Below are 22,259 nucleotides of genomic sequence, written 5' to 3'. Positions count from 1 at the left end.
ATCTCGGCCTGCTCCAGGAATTCGACATTGGTGTTGAAATCACACCAGTGGATGTTGAGGATGGTGCATAGGCAGCGCTGGTGGGAGCGCTCGAGGAGGCGGATGTGGCTGCGGTAAGTGACCCATGTCTCAGAGCCGTATAGAAGGGTGGTAAGAACAGCAACCCTATAGACGCGGATCTTTTCAGGTTCTTGTTGTTCCACACTCGTTTGTATCGTCTGCCGAAGGTGCTATCAGCCTTTGCCAGTCTGTTGTCTATTTCCTTGCCCATCTTTGCGTCGGATGAGATGGTGCAACCCAAGTAGGTGAACTGCTGGGTTGATTTCAGTTCTGTGTCACCTATGCTGATGTGGGGAGGGCGGTATTCTACTTGAGGGGTAGGCTGGTGAAGAACCTCTGTCTTCTTGGGGCTGACCTCGAGGCCAAACAGCCGCTAGCCATCTGCAAAGCATGACGTAATGCGCTGAAGAGCTCGCTGGGACGAGTTGTCGAGCCCCCCACGCTCTCTTTTATGCTGTGAGGACACCGTTAACTCTTTTGCCGTGAGATGACTTATGGCGTAAAGTGGCGTTTTACACCATACCCCTATCTTGTGGAGCCTGTGTTTAGAGGTCGCCCCACCATTCCCCGGTTTTACTGTATTTATTTACGGTATTTTACTGTATTTCGTCCTATTTGCGTCACACACAACGAATATATGAAATTCAGACATCTGAACTGCGGTTATAAAAACGTATTTTGTGCACGATCCTCGCAGTAAAGAAATAAGCGTCACCCGCATGCGAAGGTTATTTGGGAACCTCGCAAAAGTTTTAGTTGAATAAACTGAACGTCTCTATGATTCCTCTTGATTCAACCTTTATGGCAGTAAAGCCCAGAACACTCCAGAGGAGGAATCGTGATCGCTCAAATGTTTGGAAAAATTCACGTGTCACACCGATAAAAGGGAAAACATCAAATCTCTCTTCTTGTGTATAATGTTTCAGGGAAATATTTAGGTTTTCACGAAATGAAAAAAGAAATTCATAGGTCAAATCACGCCACACGCTGGTTCATAAATTAACGAATCATACTCGCCTTTCTGTAAAAAATTCAAGTGATCGATTTTGGCCGTAATCACGCTTTACGTATTTACCTTTTGCCACACTCACTCGATATACCGAGTGCTAGTTCAATATTAACCGAAATATTTTTTAAGTGCAGTGTTTGATCCTTATTTGACTGTTTTTAAAGCACCGATAAAAAATTTTAACATCGACCCTGACAGACAATTTGTTCCTTTTCTTTTTTTCAATTCAACAAGAACTTAAAACTGATTCAATCTGGTTGTATATTTAATTATTCTAGCTAAGGTTTCAACTTTGAAGTCTACAGTACCATGAGCCGTTGGAAAAAAATCATTTGTGAGTTTTAGGTGTTGTTACGGGAGTTGGAAACGTTTTGCTGGAATTTGATTGTTAAAACTAGTTATCTAATCGTTCCAGGCTACGTTTCTACATGACTACAGCACTTAGGACTGTTTATATTATTTGCTTTAATGTTAGGTCTCTTTGAGTAACTTCATCAGCAGTGCAAATATCTCACTTTGCGTGGTTTAGCTACTAAAACAGCTGAATTTTTTTGGCACGCTCCCTTTCAACATTTTCTGAAGCCAACAGAAAACGCTTGGAAAAAATTCTATTGATTTCCGTGTGGTTATGGGATGTATCGGACAATACTTGCTCCCTGTTTAAAAAGTGACCCTCGTTGACTATCAAATCTTGCTTTGGAGACAATGCGTATTAATTAACATAAATTGACGTCACTCGGGTTAATATTTCGCCTCATCGTAGCGGCTTAGAGAAACAAAAGTACTTTAATTTACATAACAAGAGACACATTCCTCTAGGAATATGTCGCAGCTAAGAAGCCCATGATCATAAATTTCTGCATCAGTGCATTGCTCATTTGAATGCGGAAAATTCGAGTTGATGCCGTCACTCCAACAAAATATCGTCGTGAATATTTTAGTCCAGGAGCTCTGCTACTCAGTGCTACAATGAAATACTGGGACAGTATAATATGACAATGGTGTAGGCATCGCAAGGAAACAGTTGTTTGAAGCCTTATAACAGTAAGGTTTCGCCGGTTTGGGCGAGCTGGCAAGATGAAAACAATATTGGGTTTGGCAATTATAGCTTGTGTTGTGTTTGAAGCATCTCTAACGGTCATCGACACCAACAGCGAAACAGGAAAATCTGCAAGTAGAGATCAGGGTAGGTAGAAAAAACATGATGCACCCCAGTCTTCAGTTATTTGTGGCTAACTTCACACCATTCGTGAGGTAAAGGGACTGTTCTGTCGCAATGTCTTGACAGTGATTTTAGAAAAATACGATTTCAAAATTGGTTCTAGGGCAATACTTGCAGCAGATTATTGATTTAAACTGTGAATATTCAGTACTAAGCTAAGAAATTATGTTACGAAAGGAAATGTTTGATTTCGACAAGAATATAATAACCCGCTTAAACGAGAAATAATTGTTGTGATTAAATTATTGTGGTGTAGTTAAATTTTATCTTCGTGAACAAAGATCATGAGGCAAGCCGAAAGGTGACTCCGACAAAAGTTAAAATTTGAAGCTTGTGTTTAACCATTAACTGATTTCAACCGGAAATAGTGTTACTATTAAATCAAATCACGCATTTTCGCTCTTAAAAATGTTAGAATTAGCAAACTTCGCTAAGAATATATTAGCCAATTGTTGTGTTCAATAAGTGCAACGAATTACTCACAAATCGAAGGAGTACTCGAGCAACGTTTCTCTCGTGAATCAATGAAATGCAGTGGCAAAGGAGTCATGTTACAACGAATTTTCTTTCCACGTACACGGATTGACTATTTATAACCAAAGCCAAAAAGTCTGAAGGTAGTCGCTCTGGTTCAGCTTATTGATAGAGAAAATTCACGGCTAGATGCTTATGCATTTTGAGAATTGATGTCTACTAAGAAATCTTGTAGTGTTTTGAACCTTCTCTCGACTCGATGAATTTTCTAACACGGCCACCGAAATATAAACAACGCCAAAGCGGAAGAGTTTTAGGGTTTTAATTACATAGAAGTCAGTTCAGTTTAGTTTACCGTAGTTTATGAGTGAAAATTCACGGTTGGATTCTCTTGAGAATGGATGCTTACCTCCCCCCCCCCCCCCCCAAAAAAAAATTGTTAAGATAAGGAGAACCTTTCTATTCAATATTATTACCTCTAAAGGCAACTTGAATAATCAGCTAGAGCGCGGGACATCGCTTGATTATTATCAGTTTTCAAAGTCTTCATCACAGGCTCGTCAGAATTTTAATTGTTATTTCACACAAGATACTTTGTAACTTCAGAGGAAAGGCCGGTACAGATAAAATCAGTCATTTAATAGCCCTTTCGACAGCTAAAATAATTTTGCCACAGACAGTATTTTCTAATAATAGAACTTTACGGACATTTTGCCACGGGCCCGTCAAACACTTTCTCTATGAGAGGACGAGAGTGTTCTTCGCCTCCCGTTTTTTTCATTCTCCATTTTTCCAGGCTGTGCCTTTGTTTTAGTTTTCTTTCTCTTGTTAGACAACAACTCCTTAACGATAAGCGAAGCTTAAAACTTACTCCTTAGAAAAGGCCGCAAACGGAATTAGATAAGACCCTCGTTCCTGGGAGATGGAAACAGATCACTGTTCTTGTCTGTTCCATTTTTAACGAGGACATGGGTTGTCATGGTTTTAGAAGCTTACCTGCTGCATTTAATAAAAACTGTAAAATTTTTAAAGAGCAACTCAAGTCAAAATCCTTGAAAAGAGGCTTAACGCAAAATTTGGGAGTGAACGATATACGGACGAAATCAAAGGCCGGGAGCAATTTAATTTGCCGGAGAGATTTAAATTGCATAAATCTGTTTTTTTTAAATCTCAGTATAGTATGGACCTTTCTGAAAAGGTGTTAAAATACATGTCCGGTAATGAAAAAAACTGTACGGAAAAAAAAAAGCGTTGGTAAATCTCTCATGAAAATATTTAATGTGGGTTAGGTTCTTACCAAAAATAGGATTCAGGATTTCGAATTTCATCACCAGTTCGTCAATGGGATGACATTTATCATTGGCTTTTTTTTATTTCTCTTTTTCAATTTTAAATATCGTTAGCTGATAGGGGTTGAAAAACCTTGGTTAGTTATGAATATGAGTCATCATGAAATAACTGATATTACGAGCTTTCCGATCGGGAAAGAAACCTATTTTACCAGTTTATTGCACCGGTAAATCCAAGAAAAGTTTATCTTATAAAACAATAGACCGCACTTTTATATTTCTATATATCGACGGTTTTGGTGGCGTAGAAAGTGGTTTGTTAATGAATCGCATCCGGCACGAGTCGCCTAACATCTCGCGTGGTTTATTACGCCGGTAAACTAGTAGATTCCTTAATTCGGTTCGCATATAGAATAACTGTGGACCTTAATGAAAGGCATGTATCGATTTCTCTACGGTTGAGTTTGAAGTAAAAAAATATTGACAAATGACAAAGCAGGAAGAAAACCCAGTCCTAGTTCGCAGATTTAAGTCTTTTCTTTTTTTTTCGTTGCGGGATATATTTTGAGTTGTTGAAAACCTTTAGAAGTTTCTGGTAACCATTCGCATCGGCAACGTTTGCGCAACTAGAGCGTAACGAAGATAAAACGAAATACTTAGATTTTCGGACCAGCTAAGACTATGTTTACAAAATAATATTTACTTCGTGACTTAGTGAGAGGGTTGAACGGGAAAATATTTGGCTCGAGGTCGTAACGTGCGGACTATTGTCTCTTTTCACGGCACCTAGTATTTTCTGCGAGGAAAACGTTTTTCGAAATTTTTTTCATCTACGAAGTGGAACTTTATATCCTAGCGCCCTCACCTCGAATAGTGAGAAGATAATTTTATATGTTTTCTGTCATTTCCCCTAATATAAACGCTCCACGGCCTTGTTTCTTATCCCATCTTGATTGGCACGTTTTGGTCCGGTATCGCGGTTGAGTTACAGTTTTAGAAATAATGGAATACCGTTCACCTGTATTAAGCGATCACTCAAGGAGAATGGCGGAGTAACCGCACAGAATAGGGGTATAAAACGAAAACGATAAAAAACGCCATTTTATGCCATGATTGACTATACCTATACAAATACTACTAACATTGATTTCTGGAGATAAACATGGATAAAGCTTTGCTTGAAAGATTATTTTTTGTTTTATTTGAGTGGTTTCGCTTTAAGTGACCGTTCAATAGAGGTGGAGGAGATTTGGAGGACACAATACAAACAGACCATTTTTAGTGATGTGATCTTTAAGTTAGAAGCTTGGGGCGTTTTGAATTGATCAATAAAACAAAGCTAACTTAAAAATTTCTTGAAATCGCAATTGTAAAAAACAAATTTTGTGTTTGAAGCCCTTAACCACTAACAGAGACTGACTTCTAGTTAATGATTGCAGTTTCACCTTTGAATCAAATGTAAAGGTCATGAGAATGAAGGAAAAGATCACCAATTTAGGATACTTCTGATTGTCACACAAATTCTTCTTAAAGTGTGGAGAATATGAAGTATAATGTTAGGCCGTGAATGGCTAATTCATCACGATACTGTGTACATTGAGGTCTAATCGACCTCTCGCAGCCAGTTAGACAATGTGACCTGTTTAATTCCTCCAGTCCGAAACTCGTCTCAGTCCTTCTTCAGTTGGACGCACTGAGGGAGATGGGAAGGAAGAGAAAGCAGAGACGACTAATGTATTCCCGTCGTCCTCTTGGTTACGTCTCCAACTCTCTCGCACAATTCTAGCGGCTAATAAGAGGCGATATAGACGAAACAGCAGTACTACCACTTAAAATTTGTAATATGTTATTCTATCGTAGCTTCTGACGAAGAGATCTTAATTATCCTTGGAAACGTTTTCCCGCCAAGCCAGCCAGAAAGTAAACCGCAGCCATTCAAGCCTAATAAATCCTACAAAAATATTCCCAAGTGCATGAAAAAAGAATGCATTAAAGAAAGCGACAGCATGTCCCATCTGATGGACACATCCGTGGAGCCTTGTGAAGACTTTTATCAGTTCGCGTGCGGAGGATGGCTTAAAAAAGACCTTCCCGATGATCATGCGCAGTGGTCCGTATTTACTCGCTTAAATGAAGAGGAAGAAAATTTACTGAAACGTCTCATTGAAGGACAAAAAAACTCAGGTATGAAAACGTGACAACTAAGTATTGAAGTCTGTTGTTGTCGATTGCGGGGCGGCAAGTCACGCGACACTAATATACTGCGATTGTGTCGATGAATGGACTATCAAAAGGGAGTCATTATTTCCCAGTGTAATCTGTTGCCCTAGTCTAAAGAAATGCCCCCGAAATAGATTCTTGGGTGTCGGGATGTTACGTGCAGATGTCCCTTGAAGCGCGTGACGATGTGATCTGTTTAGCTAACCACACTTTGGAGAACAATGTGAAGCCTGCATTTACCATCGATTTCATGTCGTCTTAGAAAAAAATGTTCTTCAGTGTAGGGCATTCGGCATTAGGGTATATTTTTGGACGCGGTTAATCAAAAGAAAAAAGATAAATAAAGGATCCAACGCAGATTTAGAGGAGACGAGTTACTTTATTTTATGAGGCTTTTAGCTGCGATGGTTTCACTGGTTGGTTTATGTCTGATTATGATAAGAATAAAGAGAGGAGAATTATTCAAATTCAAAACATGAACAAAGTGATTGATTGTCTTGCATTATAAAACCAAAGCTACAGTAATCCCAACTACCAATCAGAAGAAAGGAAAATACTTTTATGAGCCAATGAGAACTCAAAGTAAAAACTACCAAACTGTCTAAAGCGCGGGAAAACGTGGGCAACCAAGTCATGATTGGTTCTCGTTTTGCCGTCTGATTGGTTGAGAGGATAATGCGATTTTTTTCTGGACCAATCACAGAGCGAAATAATCAATAAAACAATACAATGGTGGATTACTTTCGACACACTACCGGCGCTGATAAAATGTGCTGGTCTTCACGATACTGATTCTTAGAATTTGTTTCTTCTTATGTCTACAGATAACAGTGTGGGGAAACTAGTTTACAACTGGTACGCTGCCTGCATGGACGAAAATGAACGCGACAGACTGGGAGCTAATCCACTACTGGAGTTAATACACAGCACCATGGGAGAGAAGTTCAAGCCTTTTGTACCAAACAAATTTTCTGATAAAGACTGGATACTAGAAGATGTGCTAGGCATCATTCATAGCAGTCTTAATGTTTTTCCGTTTTTCAAAATAAATTTGGGCATCGATCCACGGAATTCCTCTTCGCCAACACATCTCTCGGTAAGACTAGTTGAAATAGGTTCTAAACATTGTAAACAAAGATACGTATGAACGAATGAACCAACAAACAGTAGTCCGAACGAAAAAACGAAAAACCAAACTAACTGACCAACCAACGAGCGAGCGAACAACGAATCGACGAACAGACGAGCGAACGAACCAACAAATCAACGAACAGACGAGCGAGCAAACCAACGAATCAACGAACAGACTAGCGAGCAAACCAACGAATCAACGAACAGACGAGCGAGCAAACCAACGAATCAACGAACAGACGAGTGAGCAAACCAACGAATCAACGAACAGACTAGCGAGCAAACCAACCAACGAAGGAACAGACGAGCGGATGAACCAACGAATCAACGAACTAATAAATGAGCGAACAATCTCTGCTGATGATAGATTTTAGTGCTGGTAATAACTGAAAACCGGGCGCATTTTGCGTGGGTGCGAGCCTGCTGATACTGCTCGGAGATTCGTAACTGTTACCCTCCCCCAGGGCGTGCCGCCTTGTAATTTGCCAAAGGAGATGTACAAAGGTCGCATTTTTCATGACTTAATTGACAATCATCGAGCTACATTTTCAATAGAGTACCTATTTAAAAGGCTATATAAGAGAGATGCCCAAACAAATAATGACTAATTTGGGGTCGCAAAAATTACCTTTACCCATAAGTGACTAAGATGGGGTCTATAATTGGCCACGGAATAGACTACAATAGCGAAGAGGTGATCTCGTACCCAGGCCCTACCGTGTAATTGAAATGTGCGGAACCCCGTGAAAGGTCTGGGTAGAGACTAAAGTAGGGGTTCCTGAGAGGTCAGCGGCACATACTCAGAAAAAATTGGCCCAAGTACCCTTCCAGGTGACGACCCTTCGCAGCTGCACCCTTTATTTTTTATGCACCTCTAGAGACGTAAATTGGTCTACAGATCTTAAATAAAAGAAGTCACTTCCCTGGTGTTATTCAAATCAACCTTTTTGCCTCAACAGATTGATGCAGCAAAGCCGATGATGCGGTTACATGACTCACATTTATCACAGGAAGAGCATGATGTATTGGTAAGTTACTAAATCAAAAAATACATTTCATGGTGTAAATACATTTTCATGGTATAAACAATCACTCTGCTTTAAGAAACCGCATATGCAAATAATCACATCGGTATGTTTTAAAATTTGAACGGAAACGCTAACACCGGAAGTCGAATGATGTCGTGTCCAGACTATTCCGCGCGCTCTCCCGTTCTGAAATGACGTTCCCGTCCTCTTGCTAAATCTCTCTAATCTCTCTAATATGGGCCTTCATGCCGCGATAATACGACTGAGCCCGCTGATACACGCGGGAGAGCAGCGGTGAAAATGGTGAGTAGCCTCTGTGACGCCCCCTTTGAAAACTCCTGGCTACGCCCCTGAAGAGAGCATCAAATTAAATGAACGAAACTGTAAAATCGAAAAATATTGTGAGATGCGCAAGTTAGTATAATCAGCACTAATGCATGTTTAACTTTGGCGGTAACGAGTAGTGTTATAATCGCATTAACCCTAGACTAGAGTTGTATAACCAGCATCCTCGCTCTGAGTTTAAAGACTCACAAATGGCTCAGTTTTATTCCAAGACCAAAATCATCTCCTTATATCTTTTCATACTCTAAATTATGTTTCCTTCTTTAACTACTCAGGTTAGTAAGGCTTACATGGTGTTGATGGCAAACCTAGCGAAGCTTTTGGGCGCCCTAGATTACCAGGAAGCGAATTCTATCGTTCAGGAACTTCGGGAGATTTTACTCCTTGAAGTTGACCTGATTAAGGTAACTTTTTTTGCTGCCTCACCTCGCTTCAGCGCTTCTTGTAATAAACTTGTGTATACCACTTAGCAGAAATGTTTTTTCTAAAGGCCATGAAAATTGAAGTGAAGAAAGAAGAGAGGGGTAATAAATGGACACTGCTCGATTTTCAAGAGAACCTTCCAGAGGTACTGTATTTGGAAAGCGTTTAAGTAATAAGTAGCATGGTTCACACCGAAAGACGGTAATTTAAAATGAATTTTAAAATTGTATTGAAACTTTCCAGAAGGCGAGAATGCTGGAATCCGTTAAATTCTTTTAAGTCTTCAATGGGACGTGTAAAACCAACACCTGCAGCTTCGATTTTCAGGGCATTGTGGGATTATATTGACTTTTACGAGGTGAAAAATTGGTATGACACTTCGAAAAAAATGGCTCCATTTTTTCTGATGTATGGATCACAGTTCTAGTCCAGGGACGGGTGGGTTGCTTTTGTCTTCGATGCTTGATCTCTGTTACCATTAGTATCTAGTAACCTTTCGTATCTACCTTAAATCAAATGGACTAGGGTTTATTGTCAAGAGCGGTGGAATGGGGGGTGGGGTGTGGTGTGCCACTGCACTTTCCTGTCACTATTGCGATCAAAATCTAAGTTCCGCGCCCATTAATTTAACCACTGTAGGCGAAAGCTCTACTTCGATTTAATTTTTTTCTTTTTTTCACCTTTTAGTTTAAATGGTCGAGATACTTCACAAAGTTAACGGAAGGTTTGAGTAATAACAACTCTTTCTCTGAATCCGAAGTAGTGTTTGTTGAGGCTCCTGTTTATCTGGCTAAGGTGGTCAAGATTTTAAAGAACAGGCCTCTAGGGTAAGACTAGAAATGATTCTAATCAATAAACTCTTGATGAATAGAATAAACTTTTCAAGAATGGTTTAAGTACAATAGCAACAATTCACTGGTGAGTCTTTATATCTTAGTTGGAGCTATTCGACAGTATTTCAAACCAAGGTTTTGGTGAGGATTAGAATTGGTAGCCTCTTGAACAGGCGTCCTCATTACTTTTTATAGCGTTTTTCAGACGAGCATGTGTGATCGCCAAGCGCTCGTCAGTTAGACGCTTGGTAGGCAACCTCTTTCTTTTTCAGTTGCTTGTTGCGCTTGCCTGAAAAACGTACACATCAAAGGGAGAAAAATAGAAAAGAAAGATAAAAAATAATTGAAAAATTGAAAATAATTGATAAACCCTCTAAAGCGGGTTAATCTAAAGGCTTTTATAATTTCTCGCGCATAACCGTCGCTCAATTATCGGGACATCTATGGGCCGTTTAGAGTGACCATCAAGGTCGTTGTACTGCAAGTTTCCGCAGTACCTTCTACATCTGACGTACTTTCTACATCTGGTTGGGTTTCACTTATACCTATTCAGACTCTTAGACGGAGAGACAAAATTTATAATCGAATTTAAAGAACTAAATGAGAAATCAAACACAGAAGTTAAGCCGTTTGAAAGCATGAGATAGCATGAGTCTAACGGTAAAAAGTTTGAAAGAGCTTTGGGCAAAGGAGTTTCTTCCCAACATACGAGAAGAGATCTGCAAGGAAGTTGATTCGCTCAAAGCTGGCCTTCAAGACCTCCGAAAACGATTTGAAGAAATTGAAAAGTCCCAAGACTTCATTTCTAAGAAATACGATACAGTGATATCAACCATTAAGGACGTAAAAGAACACAATGACAGTCTAAAGGGCGATATTAGAGTGATAAAAGAAGACATTGGGAAGCTTGGAAACGATTATCTTTAAGTTGAGATCCAGTTGGATGAGCTTGAGCAGTATGCACGAGGAGATTGCCTCGAAATAACTGGTATTCCGATCGTACCAAATGATAACCCAACATTGCTGGTAAAAGAAATGTCTGAGATTATGGGAGTGAACCTCAGCCCAAACGATATATCGATCGCTCACCGTTTGCCGCCGACGAAGAAAGTGAAAGATCGACTAATCGTAAAATTCACTCGAAGAGAGAAAAGAGACGAAATCTACAGCAACAGGAAAAGATTAAAATCTAAGCGGACTAAAGACCTTCCGTCGGTGGTCTGCGAGCCGGAATCTGTGGCTGTAAGTCATAAAGCACTAATTCATGTCAATGAAAGCCTGACGCCATACAGAAAGCGACTACTAGCAGAATTTTACAATTCAAGCGCGACCGTAACTACAAGTTTATCTGGACGGCTAACGGTAAAATAATGCTGAAGAAAACGGAGAGCTCAATTACGAAATGTTTTGTGACACATGAGGAATTCGAAGAATTCCTCGATCAGCTTGATTAACTAAAGCTCAATTTAACGACCTCTATAAATGTATACTATTATGGATCTAGACATGGCTAATCATCAAGAAAACGTAAGTAGTTCTTTACCATTTTATGGGTTAACTGATAGAGAATTTTATGCTATGGTTGGTAGCTGGCCGGATGGGCGCCATGATGATCTTGACTTCTACGATCTCCTCCCTAATCCAAATAAATTCGACGAATGCGACCCAGATTTAATGTTTAATACCCCTTGCTCAGAATATTATTCAGTCCGCAGTTTTAATAAAATGCTAGCTAAAACAGACGCCAAATATTTTTCAATTCTTCACTGCCATATCAGAAGTCTTTCTAAAAACCTAAATTTATTGGAAGAACTATTATACTCCATTGATACCAAAGTGGATATTCTTGGAATTACAGAAACCAAATTGGGTGAGAGTTCTTTTAGTAATGTAAATATCAACGGCTATAATTTATTTCACACAGACTCTCCAACAAAGGCGGGTGAAGCCGCTCTGTATATCGCTAATAATCTTTAAGCAGTACCCAGGCCTGATATTAAATTTGATATAACACTAGTTGAATCATGCTGGGCAGAAATTGATGATGGCAAAGGTAAAAAGAAGATTATAATAGGCTGTATCTACAAGCATCCTACTTGTGATTTAGAACAGTTTTGCAACCAACTAAATGATATAATCAAAATTAATTCCAATAGGCATGAAATTTACATCTTTGGAGATATGGATATAACTTTCCTGAAATTTGATGAACACGTCCAAACTGAAGAATTCTTAGATATGCTCTATGCCAACAACATCTTACCAATCATTACTAAACCTACCAGGCTTACTGATCATACAGCAACACTCATTGACCAAATATATACAAATTGTTTTAAAAATCTTACAGCAGGAATACTGACAGTTGATTTAACAGATCATCTCCCCATTTTCTGCATAGTTAAAAATTAGCCCGCACGGAACAATGATAATAAAATATATTTTCGAGACTATTCTAAATTTAAGAAAGACCTATACTTGGATGATATAAATCAGATTGCTTGGCATAAAATTCTTAATCCCCAAAATAATTTAAATGAGAAGCTAAGGGAGACAATTAATATCCTGAATGAAATTGTTTACAAACATGCACCTATCAGGCTGGCTAGCCAAAGCAAACAAAAGCAACTTAATAAGCCATGGCTCACTAAGGCTATTTTAAAATCAGTGAAAAGGAAACAGAAAATGTACTGTACACATTACTTAAGCAATGACTCCCCCCCCAAAAAAGGGAATATAAACATTATGCAGCTATTCTTTCATATCTTAAGAATAAAAGTAAGACAGACTATTATAACATGCAATTCTCAAAGTACAATGATAATCTTAAACAAACTTGGAAACTTATCGGTACTCTTGTTAAAAGGAAAACTAGAGGTCAAATTTTCCCTACAAAAATTACTCATAATAACAGGACTTATTCACAAGAAAAGGACATTGCTGAATTATTCAATAATTTCTTTGTCAACATTGGGCCAACTTTAACACAGAAAATTAAACCTGATCATACAGACCCTTTGCAATACACAGAATCTACACCATCAAACAGCTTCTTCCTTGCTCCAGTAACCCTAGCACAAGTGTTTACATTGTTTGCTGGGCTAAAAGAAAATAAAACATCACTCACTGTTCCTAATAAGCTTATCAAACTTGCAGCTGAACAGCTCTCTGCACTCTTCACCGAGATCTACAATGAGTCAATATCATCAGGGGAGTTTCCTGAAGCCTTTAAGATATTAAAAGTAACCCCAATATTTAAAAGCGGTAGTGTTTCTGAGTTAGGTAATTATAGACCAATAGCAGTTATTTCTCCCTTCAGTAAAGTACTGGAAAGACTAGTATATGACCAGCTTGTGTCCTATTTAGAAAAAGAATGTCTACTTTTTAACTATCAATTTGGCTTTTGAAAGGGATATTCCACGGAATATGCAATTCTCGAAACTGTAGAGAACTTGAAGTCAGCAATTGACAGTCAACAAATTACATGTGGTATATTCTTAGACTTTTCTAAGGCCTTTGACACAATTAACCATCATATTCTCTTAGGAAAATTATACAAATATGGGATCCGAGGAGTCCCCCATGCATGGTTTTTGAGCTATATAACTAATCGTAAGCAATATGTCAAAGTTGGTAATACAGAATCTAGCCTGAAAGCTATTACATGCGGTGTACCTCAAGGCTCCACACTAGGTCTGTTGCTGTTTCTGTTGTATATTAATGATTTGCCTAGGTCTTCAGAGAAATTAACTTTTAGGATTTTTGCAGATGATACAAATATGTTTTATTCTTGAAAAGACCCTGAGCAGCTCCAATCAGTTATTGATGAAGAACTTAGAAAGGACTTAAAATACTGTGCAACAAATATGCTGTCAATTAATTTCAACAAGACTAATTATATGATTATTACTTCACTTAAAAAGAGAACAAATATCAGAATAACAGCTTGCAATATAGAACAAAAATCTCATATAAAATGTTTGGGGGTTTTTATTGATGAACATTTAAAATGGGATGCTCAGCTCCTGCACATAAACAATAAAATAACAAAAACATCGGAATTCTATTTAAGCTTAGACATTATTTACCTGTGAGCACACTCAAACAACTGTACTATACTCTCATATATCCGTATCTAACATATGGATTGATGTGCTGGGGATCTGCATACCAAACCAGGTTAAATAAAATCAAAATAAGTCAAAAGAACAGTATCCGCAGCACCTTCTTTGCTAGCAAAAGAGAAAGTTCTACACCATATTTCACACTATTAGAAATCTTAAGATTAGAGAATATTTTTAAATTAAAAATTGGCTCTCTTGTGCATAAAATTCAATATCAAAAAAAGAATATACCTCCAGTCCTCTATGATCTAGCCCAACCAGCTTCAGCTGTCCATAATTACTCTACTAGGTATGCCACTAATCAAAACTTGTACAGACCATTCTCTAGAACCAATTATGGTCTAGCAAGATTTAGTGTGGTGGCATCACAGATCTGGCAAAGGATACCTATTAAAATAAAGTGTCTCCCTGCCAAAAGCTTTAAAAAAGAATATGAACTCTTCCTACTTGGCAGGCAGACATCTTGAACAACTTTAACCTATCATAGAGCTCTATTTTACAATTTCAACTATTTAGTATATGTGCTATCTTCTTAAGTGTATTTAACTTTCACCCATCCGTAACTGCTCTGTGGTGGTGGCCAACTCGAAAGCTTGGCTCCTTTGGCTACTACACACTCTTTCCACTGCTTTGTGTAAATTCATGTATGGTTAGAACTCTCTTTTTTTTTTTTTTTTTTCTACTTTTTCTCTTTCTCGTTGTTGTACTTTTAGTAGAATAAGTGTGAATAAAGACTGAATGAATGAATGAATGAATGAATGAGTGCCTGAAGAGTGATCCTCCCTCAAAATCTTTTGAAACTTTTGAAGGGCAACGACTGACTCTTAGACTTTGTCTGTTTAGAAACTGTAGGCTGATAGCAGTCATACTGATACCAAAATCTCTCTCTTAGAGTTGTCGCTAACTACATCACTTGGTTAATAATCCACGAGTATGGCCCCTACCTATCAACGAAATTTCATGACGCTTACTTAACGTTCGCGCAGATGGCTTACGGTATAAAGAGAGGAAGCGCGTTATGGCGGCGGTGCGTGCGCGGCACGACCAAGTCTGTGGATATGGGTGTGTCCATGTTGTTCGTCACTGACAGGGAGTCGGAGTTTACTAATGGAAGTATGCATCATGTGAGTATCACAATCTATTGCCAAAATTGCACAATTTACCTTGAATGAAGGGTGGAAACGTGTCAAACAGAACAGAGCAACCGTTATTATTATTATTATTATTATTATTATTATTATTATTATTATTATTATTATTAAAAAACAGGTACCACAGAATAGGGGTGTTATTTAAAACGGTAGCCATTTTGTCCCATAATTGACTTCTTAATACAAAACATTGGTTTTGGAAGATGATCGTGGATTAAATTTTCCTTGAAAGATTATTCTTAGTGTTTTTTGAGTGGTTCCACTCCAAGTGACCGTTAATACAGATGGAAGACATTAGAAACAGGCCATTGGGATCCAGCAAAGGGTGACCGTGACCGTGACCGTGACCGTGACCGTGACCGCGAAAATTACAGTAACTAAGGGGAAAAGAATTCGGGACTTTAACTTTGATACAGGTTTGACTGTGTTACTATGTTACTTTCCCAACTTTACTTAAACTCCCAGTAGACTTAACCTTGTTTTTTTAGTTGTAACATCGAAACGCATCGAAAGGCTTTTTTGTTTACAAGAAACTTGCTTTTTGATCTATATCAGGCGGATCAAATGATCGAGAATATACGCGGGGCATTTATTGAAAACTTAAAATCCGTGAACTGGATGGACAATGAAACTAAACAGGCAGCTAAAGAAAAGGTGAGACTAAAACATCTCTACGTTTTATAAACAATTACAAAACTTTTTTGTGCTGTGGTATGATTTTATTTGGATATATTTCTGTTGCAGGCAGAGGCTATGATCCAACAGATAGGTTATCCCCCGTTTATCACGAATCTAACGTTATTAGAGCAGTATTTTTCTGGAGTAAGTAACATCGAGCTTTCAATAGTTTTTTATTTATGTACACCCTTCCTATTTCCCTATAATAAATATTACTTGATCCTCCCCTACGGATCTGTAGTAGTCTTATGACAATTTTCTATATTCCCTTTTTTTATACTTTGTTAGTGACGGCTCATCCCCGCTCCGTACCCCCTGAAAAACATATAGTACCCACCCTCCCCTCCCCCCGTATGCGATGAATAATGTCGGCCACTCTTCCTTACGAAGGCTTTAAGTAATGTCGATACTTTTCCTCTTCAGCTGGAAGCTAATCCTAAGACGTTTTTCAAGAATCGACTCAAAGAAAACAAAATAAGACTGAAAAACACTTTGGCATCAAGAGGTCAACCCCTGAGTCGCTTTAGATGGGACATGCTGCCGACTGAATCAAATGCATATTACTCTGTTGAAAGCAATAAAATCGGTCAGTGGTATCCTGCGCTGAAAAATGACTGACGCTTATAGTATGGTCTGATCCATAAATCGATAAGATAGAGCAGCTTTGGTGAATGTAGATGCTAAAACTAAGAATGCTATTTAAAAAAAAAAACCCTCAGAAATTTGAATAAAGTAAGCGACTTAGTAAATGAGGGTGGAGTGGGGGAGGGCATTGAAAGTCGCCTCGGTGAGTTGAGTTCCTTCATTAATAATTATTATGGTTATTATCTTCATTATTACTATTATTGTTATTATTATCATCATCATTTTCATCGGGAGTGGCATTGTCATGATCTTCACTATTATTACTATTATTTTAATTATTGTAAGAAATAGACAACTTTTTTGAGAGACATGTTTCGGCATGCTTATGCCATCTTCAATTAATGAGTAACAGAACGTGGGTAATTATATAACAGACAAGTAGATGAATGAAATATTTACAGTATGATGTAATACAAAAGAGGGTACTAATTACAACGTGACACCCAAACATCAAAGGTGTGAACTAAAACGCTAGAAAAGTGTTATAACGCTGTAATTGTTTGTAAGTTCAGGTTTGATCTTATTTATATAGAGTAGAACAAATACTCCCTTTCTTGCTTTAGTATTCTGGATTCTGCTAACAACTCAATTGATTTAAAACTCAAAGAAGCTTTTTATATAAATAAGATCAAACCTGAACTTAACAAACAATTACAGCATTAGAACACTTTTCTAGCATTTTAGTTTACACCTTTGACGTTTGGTGTCACGTTGTAATTAGTACCCGCTTTTGTATTACATCATACTATAAATATTTTATTTATCTACTTGTCTGTTATATAATTACTCACGTTCTGTTACTCATTGATTGAAGATGGCATAAGCATGCCGAAACATGTCTCTCAAAAAAGTTGTCTATTTCTTACAATATTTATCATACTTGCTACTACTACGACCTTATGGAAATATTATTTTAATTATTAGTATTATTGCAACGAAGCAAAAATGTTGATACAAGCAAAAGTTTCAACAATTTTCACCCTGTATACATTTAGTATAATTTCGGAGCTGAGCAAAGAGTTTCCAGCAATCTGATTGGTCGAGCGGTTCCTTATATGATGCTATATATAAAATGTTAAACTAAAATGTTAATAAATTTTACTAAAATGTTATGATTTTAGAAATTCCTCTGTTGTTCAGCTTTGAAATTATACTAAAACAATTGTTCGCCTTAGGTTCAATAAATATTGACAAATAATCCCCTCGACTTCGTCTCGGAGATTATTCGACGATATTCACCGAACCTGAGGCGAATAATTGTTAAATATTTGTACAATCTCTATCTCTTTTTCTCATATTTGGTGTTGTTTTATTCGTTATATGTGTTTCTTCACAAACATATTATAGCGAAAGAAACAGCAACACTGATAGAACACAGGGTGAGGGGGGAGGGGAGGGGGAGGGGAAGGGTTATCTTCTCTTGTAATAGGTATCAACCTTACGGAAAGTGAAGCTGGAAAATAGAAAGAAAATAAATCAGTCTCAACAGGTTTTGCCGCAAATTTATGGTTCAAGGCTTGTGAATTGGTAAACAATATTTTCGACGAAAGACCTTGGAAATCAAACTATGATCGAGGGCAGGTCCTAAGTTGTTTACAGCTAAGAGACCTCTGCACTGCAAATACAGCTCCTTCTTGATATGAGTTATTTAAGTAGTCTAGGGTAAAAAAGCTTTGTTCTTGTTACCTAATAGCCTTATACAATTCTTTGTTTCAGTTGTACCAGCAGCAATTTTAAGACCTCCGTTTTATCACATTGCCAGCACACAGTGAGTACAAAACTCCCAATTTTTTTTTTGCGCACACTTGGCTAACGAACCAATGTTTTATTTCAAAAACATTTTCTTTCCAATTTGTTGTCCACTAAAATTATAACTCCCTCAATTTAACGATATGTATTTAATTATTTTCTAAAATTGCTTAATTTGTTTTTTCATCTTTATCATAATTTATCATTTTCTTTTTAGTGCGCAGAATTTTGGAGGAATAGGATTTGTGGTTGGACATGAACTTACTCACGCATTTGATTCTCAAGGTATGTTTTCAGCCACGCGTCATCTATTTTTTAATCTTAACTTTATCTTGAATATTGCTACGTCTAATCTTTTACCTGTATAGATCTCCTTCCCCAAAAAAATTGTTATTTTGTTCATGTGAGTTCAGATTCTTATATTTATCTTGATTAGACCAGCATACTTTCAATGCTGATAGATTCTCAGCAAAAGAGCTCCTGATTTTTCAATATAAATTATGACTTTTCTACACTATGAATTTCTTTTTGTTAAAATGCAAGACACAATCCATGTGTCTTTTGTTGCCTTTTTATTTCTCTCCATCAATTTGGTGTTCAGCCTTTGAACCTAAGAGTAATAAGTATTTCATTTCTCCTCGTGATATCAACCCCGAATCACCGGCCAAAGAAGCTTGTGATTGTTAAACGAATTCTCCTTATCAGCACCTTAGGAAATGTAGAGAGAACAGTATTGGGAATATGTATACTGATGTTCGAGTGTGGAGAGATGATCTGCTCTAACTCATGATAAGGCAATTCTTCAAGACGCCAAAGGCAATAAAAAATATTGGTAGCGACACAGGCTCTTTCAGACGCCTTCATTAACAAATAACCCACCAAACTCGGAGAATAAAAAAGCAAGCGACTGAAACGGGAAAAACTCGAATTATCAAGTCGCAATTGGTTGCAAAAACAGGTAATTCCGGATTCCTCTCGACACTAAATTGAAAATTGCTCTAAATGGTAAACTAATCACACTTTATCCTTTTTCCAGGCGCAATGTTCGATGGAAATGGAAACCTGAGAAACTGGTGGGATCAAGCATCTTACGCTAAGTTTGTGAAAAAAGAAGGGTGTATGAAGCGTGAATACGAGCAGTACTCAGTACAGGGACGCCCTGTAAGTTAATGTAGTTCACCCTGTTGTAAAACGGAATTTGCGCGCGAGCAAGATACAGCGAATCCTTTGTTCTGATAGGCCACTTTAAATGCTTTTAGTGAAAATCTAATGGGGCCTTTCATAAATGCTGCAGTCTCGTTGCTGTTTATTCCTTATGGTACGATAAGCCGAAGAATACACGCATTTTGATTGGTTCTTTCTTATGATCTATTGGAGGACAGACGCATAGATGAAGTCACCATTTAAACATTTAATTTTGTTATCATATAAAACATATAGGTTCCATGTTGCTGTGGATCTGTCTAGTAATAGATTACAGAAGACCTCGACTCAACTTCCCCCCCTCCCCCCCCCCCTCGTTTGTCAATTTTTTGTTCTTATCGCATTTTGACGTTATCTGGGGTCTATTCCTGAACGGAGGCGCAGTAACATAGAATCATATATTTGGTAAAAGATAGCGAATAAAGTAAATTGCTTAACACAGTATGTTTGCAAACAGCTTAAAATAAAAGCACGAGCCTGTCTCTTTAAGTTTTGGGCGTCACGTAGATCTATACTAAAACAATTAGGTCATTCGCTCTCAATTCTATGCGTCGTCCACATCAAACACCACGCAATAGAAATATGGAGCTCATAATCTAATCTTTAAGTATGTAATGTTCAAAGGACTGAGAGGAGTACAATTCAGGGTAGAATCGGACGAGTGATTTCAAATTGACCGCGGGTGTAGCGTGAGGGTGAAAAAATTACGAGCACGACTACCTCTCCTCCATTTTAAACAAAGGGCCGATCTGAAAGCTGCTTTTTTCAAATTTCATCAATTGAATCGAAATATAACATTTCGTACCTGTTTTATTTTTCTACTTCACAAGCTTTATAATTTTTAGACTCTAACCATTTTTTTTTATCTCTGCATTAGTTGAATGGTTTAAAGACTCTAGGAGAGAACATTGCTGACAATGGCGGTTTGAAACTTGCCTACGAGGTAAGGTCTTTCGAATTTTATTTCAAAAATGCCCGAGGATCTATATCAATATCCTATCAGGAGACGATCAATCATGGCCCCAACAACTGATCCCTTGGAAGGTAGAACCGCGAGAAATTGAATAAAATCCAAGCTATAAAAACCCAAATAAATTCTTAGAGACGTTTAGTTATAAAACGAGACGCGATAGGAAAGGAGATGGTCTTCGTCCCAAACCTACCAGTGGCGTTATTAAAAAAGCAAAAATTTGTTTGACATTCAGGAGCTTCACACGACGCTGGAATAATTTTTAGATCAATGCAGTTGCACCTACAACAACTTTACCCCTCCCCCCACTAACCCAACAACAGTAATTGATAACAAGTTAGGGTTAACGTCAGGTTAAGGAGGGGTAGGTGCGCAATTGCTCAGCTACTAACATGAATCGTAACTTTATTTCCAATTCCCCCCCCTCACCCTTTCCTTAGCTCAAGATCTGGATCCGCCAATGGGTATTGCGCGCAGTCTGCTGAGGTAATCGTTTGTTTCTCAACAGGCATATCACAAGTGGTCAGATGAGCACGACCATGACAGTACGCTGCCTAAGCTTGGTCTTACCCCAAATCAACTCTTTTTCCTTTCGTTTGCCCAGGTATGATGAGTATGATGAGCAGAGATCTATCAAGCCTTGTTTTAATATTCCTAGTAATCTAAATCAAACAACACATAATTAAAAACCACACATTCTTATCCTTGTTTAGATTTGGTGCGAGAAAACCACTCCTAGTTTTGCACTGACTGATTTACAAGTGGACGTGCATAGCCCGGGAAGATTTCGGTGAGTAACGAGGGGGCCATTTGTTTCACTGAGTCGGGATGCATTAAGGTTGTGTGTTCAGGTAGTCTGCTTTGTCACGGGACTTTTTCTTGCCTAGCATCCTTCATTATATCGAACAGCTGGTGAATAAAACTCATCTTTGTATATCCTTGGTCAAAATTGATGCCAACGACTGCAAATAAAAAAATTCTTCTTGACGACCCCCGATGCATGATGGGTTGAGGAGCTTGATGTCCGATTACATTGCAAAATTTCCCTCCCCCGACAATAAATGATGTCCGGTCGTTAATATTTTTCGTTTCTTGTCCATAGAGTTGATGTTACATTAAAAAACAGTCAAGCTTTTGCCAAGGCCTATGGATGTCGAGTGGGAAGTCCGATGAATCCAGAAGACAAATGTGCTATTTGGTGATTTCCTACGATAACTAAAAAGAATATTGTAGTATTTTTTTTCAAATAAGAGTATATTCCTTATTTATTTTCTTGAATGGAAATTTCTCCGGCAGAAAAAACTCGCCATTTATGCATTATTAAGATTTTAAAGAAAACCGCCAAATATATACATCTTTATTCTGTTACTGAATTGTAAACACTGAGTGAATAACAATTGATTTTATAGGGGGAGGGGTGATGTGGCAGATCTAGTTGTCTTTTAACCAAATCTGTTATTAAACAGAGTTGATGTCTCTGTGCAAATTAGGGAGAACATTTTAGATAACATTATAAGTAAGATAAATATTGAAACGAAATGAATCGATAGATGTTCATTAACTGGGGTCAATGTCATGTAAAAATAAAACAATAACAACCTGTTTTGTTTTGCTTTGCTTGATTACTTCAACTAGTTATGAACAGTGGGCCTCTATGAGCCGGATATTGGTATGTTAAGTGACGCTCTACCTTGTAATTAGGACA

The 22,259-nt window shown here is 37.9% G+C and overlaps 1 protein-coding gene across 1 annotated transcript; it reads left to right on the top strand.

Moving 5' to 3' along the window:
* Positions 1 to 1,852: 1,852 nt before the first annotated feature.
* On the top strand, positions 1,853 to 22,156 carry LOC111329224 (endothelin-converting enzyme 1). The gene is made up of 18 exons (XM_022933855.2): positions 1,853 to 2,255; positions 5,915 to 6,238; positions 7,099 to 7,370; positions 8,365 to 8,433; positions 9,054 to 9,182; positions 9,269 to 9,346; positions 9,889 to 10,028; positions 15,051 to 15,282; positions 15,865 to 15,963; positions 16,054 to 16,131; positions 16,411 to 16,573; positions 18,349 to 18,400; positions 18,599 to 18,666; positions 19,418 to 19,542; positions 20,462 to 20,527; positions 21,063 to 21,158; positions 21,268 to 21,344; positions 21,657 to 22,156. The coding sequence occupies exons 1-18, from the start codon at positions 2,147 to 2,149 to the stop codon at positions 21,754 to 21,756; spliced, it is 2,277 nt and encodes a 758-aa protein (XP_022789590.2). The 5' UTR covers positions 1,853 to 2,146; the 3' UTR covers positions 21,757 to 22,156.
* The last annotated feature ends 103 nt before the right edge of the window (positions 22,157 to 22,259 follow it).

This window comes from Stylophora pistillata, chromosome 8, assembly GCF_964205215.1.
Source record: "Stylophora pistillata chromosome 8, jaStyPist1.2, whole genome shotgun sequence".
Taxonomy (NCBI): domain Eukaryota; kingdom Metazoa; phylum Cnidaria; class Anthozoa; order Scleractinia; family Pocilloporidae; genus Stylophora; species Stylophora pistillata.
Note: the sequence above shows the minus strand (reverse complement) of the source record. Positions and strands in the feature narration are given on the sequence as shown.

Bases quoted from the DNA above. Each gene is read 5' to 3' on its own strand.
- LOC111329224 (XM_022933855.2), top strand. From the start codon at position 2,147: ATGAAAACAATATTGGGTTTGGCAATTATAGCTTGTGTTGTGTTTGAA. The intron at 18,401-18,598 runs GTGAGTACAAAA...TTTTCTTTTTAG, and splicing joins TATCACATTGCCAGCACACA to TGCGCAGAATTTTGGAGGAA. The intron at 21,345-21,656 runs GTGAGTAACGAG...TCTTGTCCATAG, and splicing joins CATAGCCCGGGAAGATTTCG to AGTTGATGTTACATTAAAAA.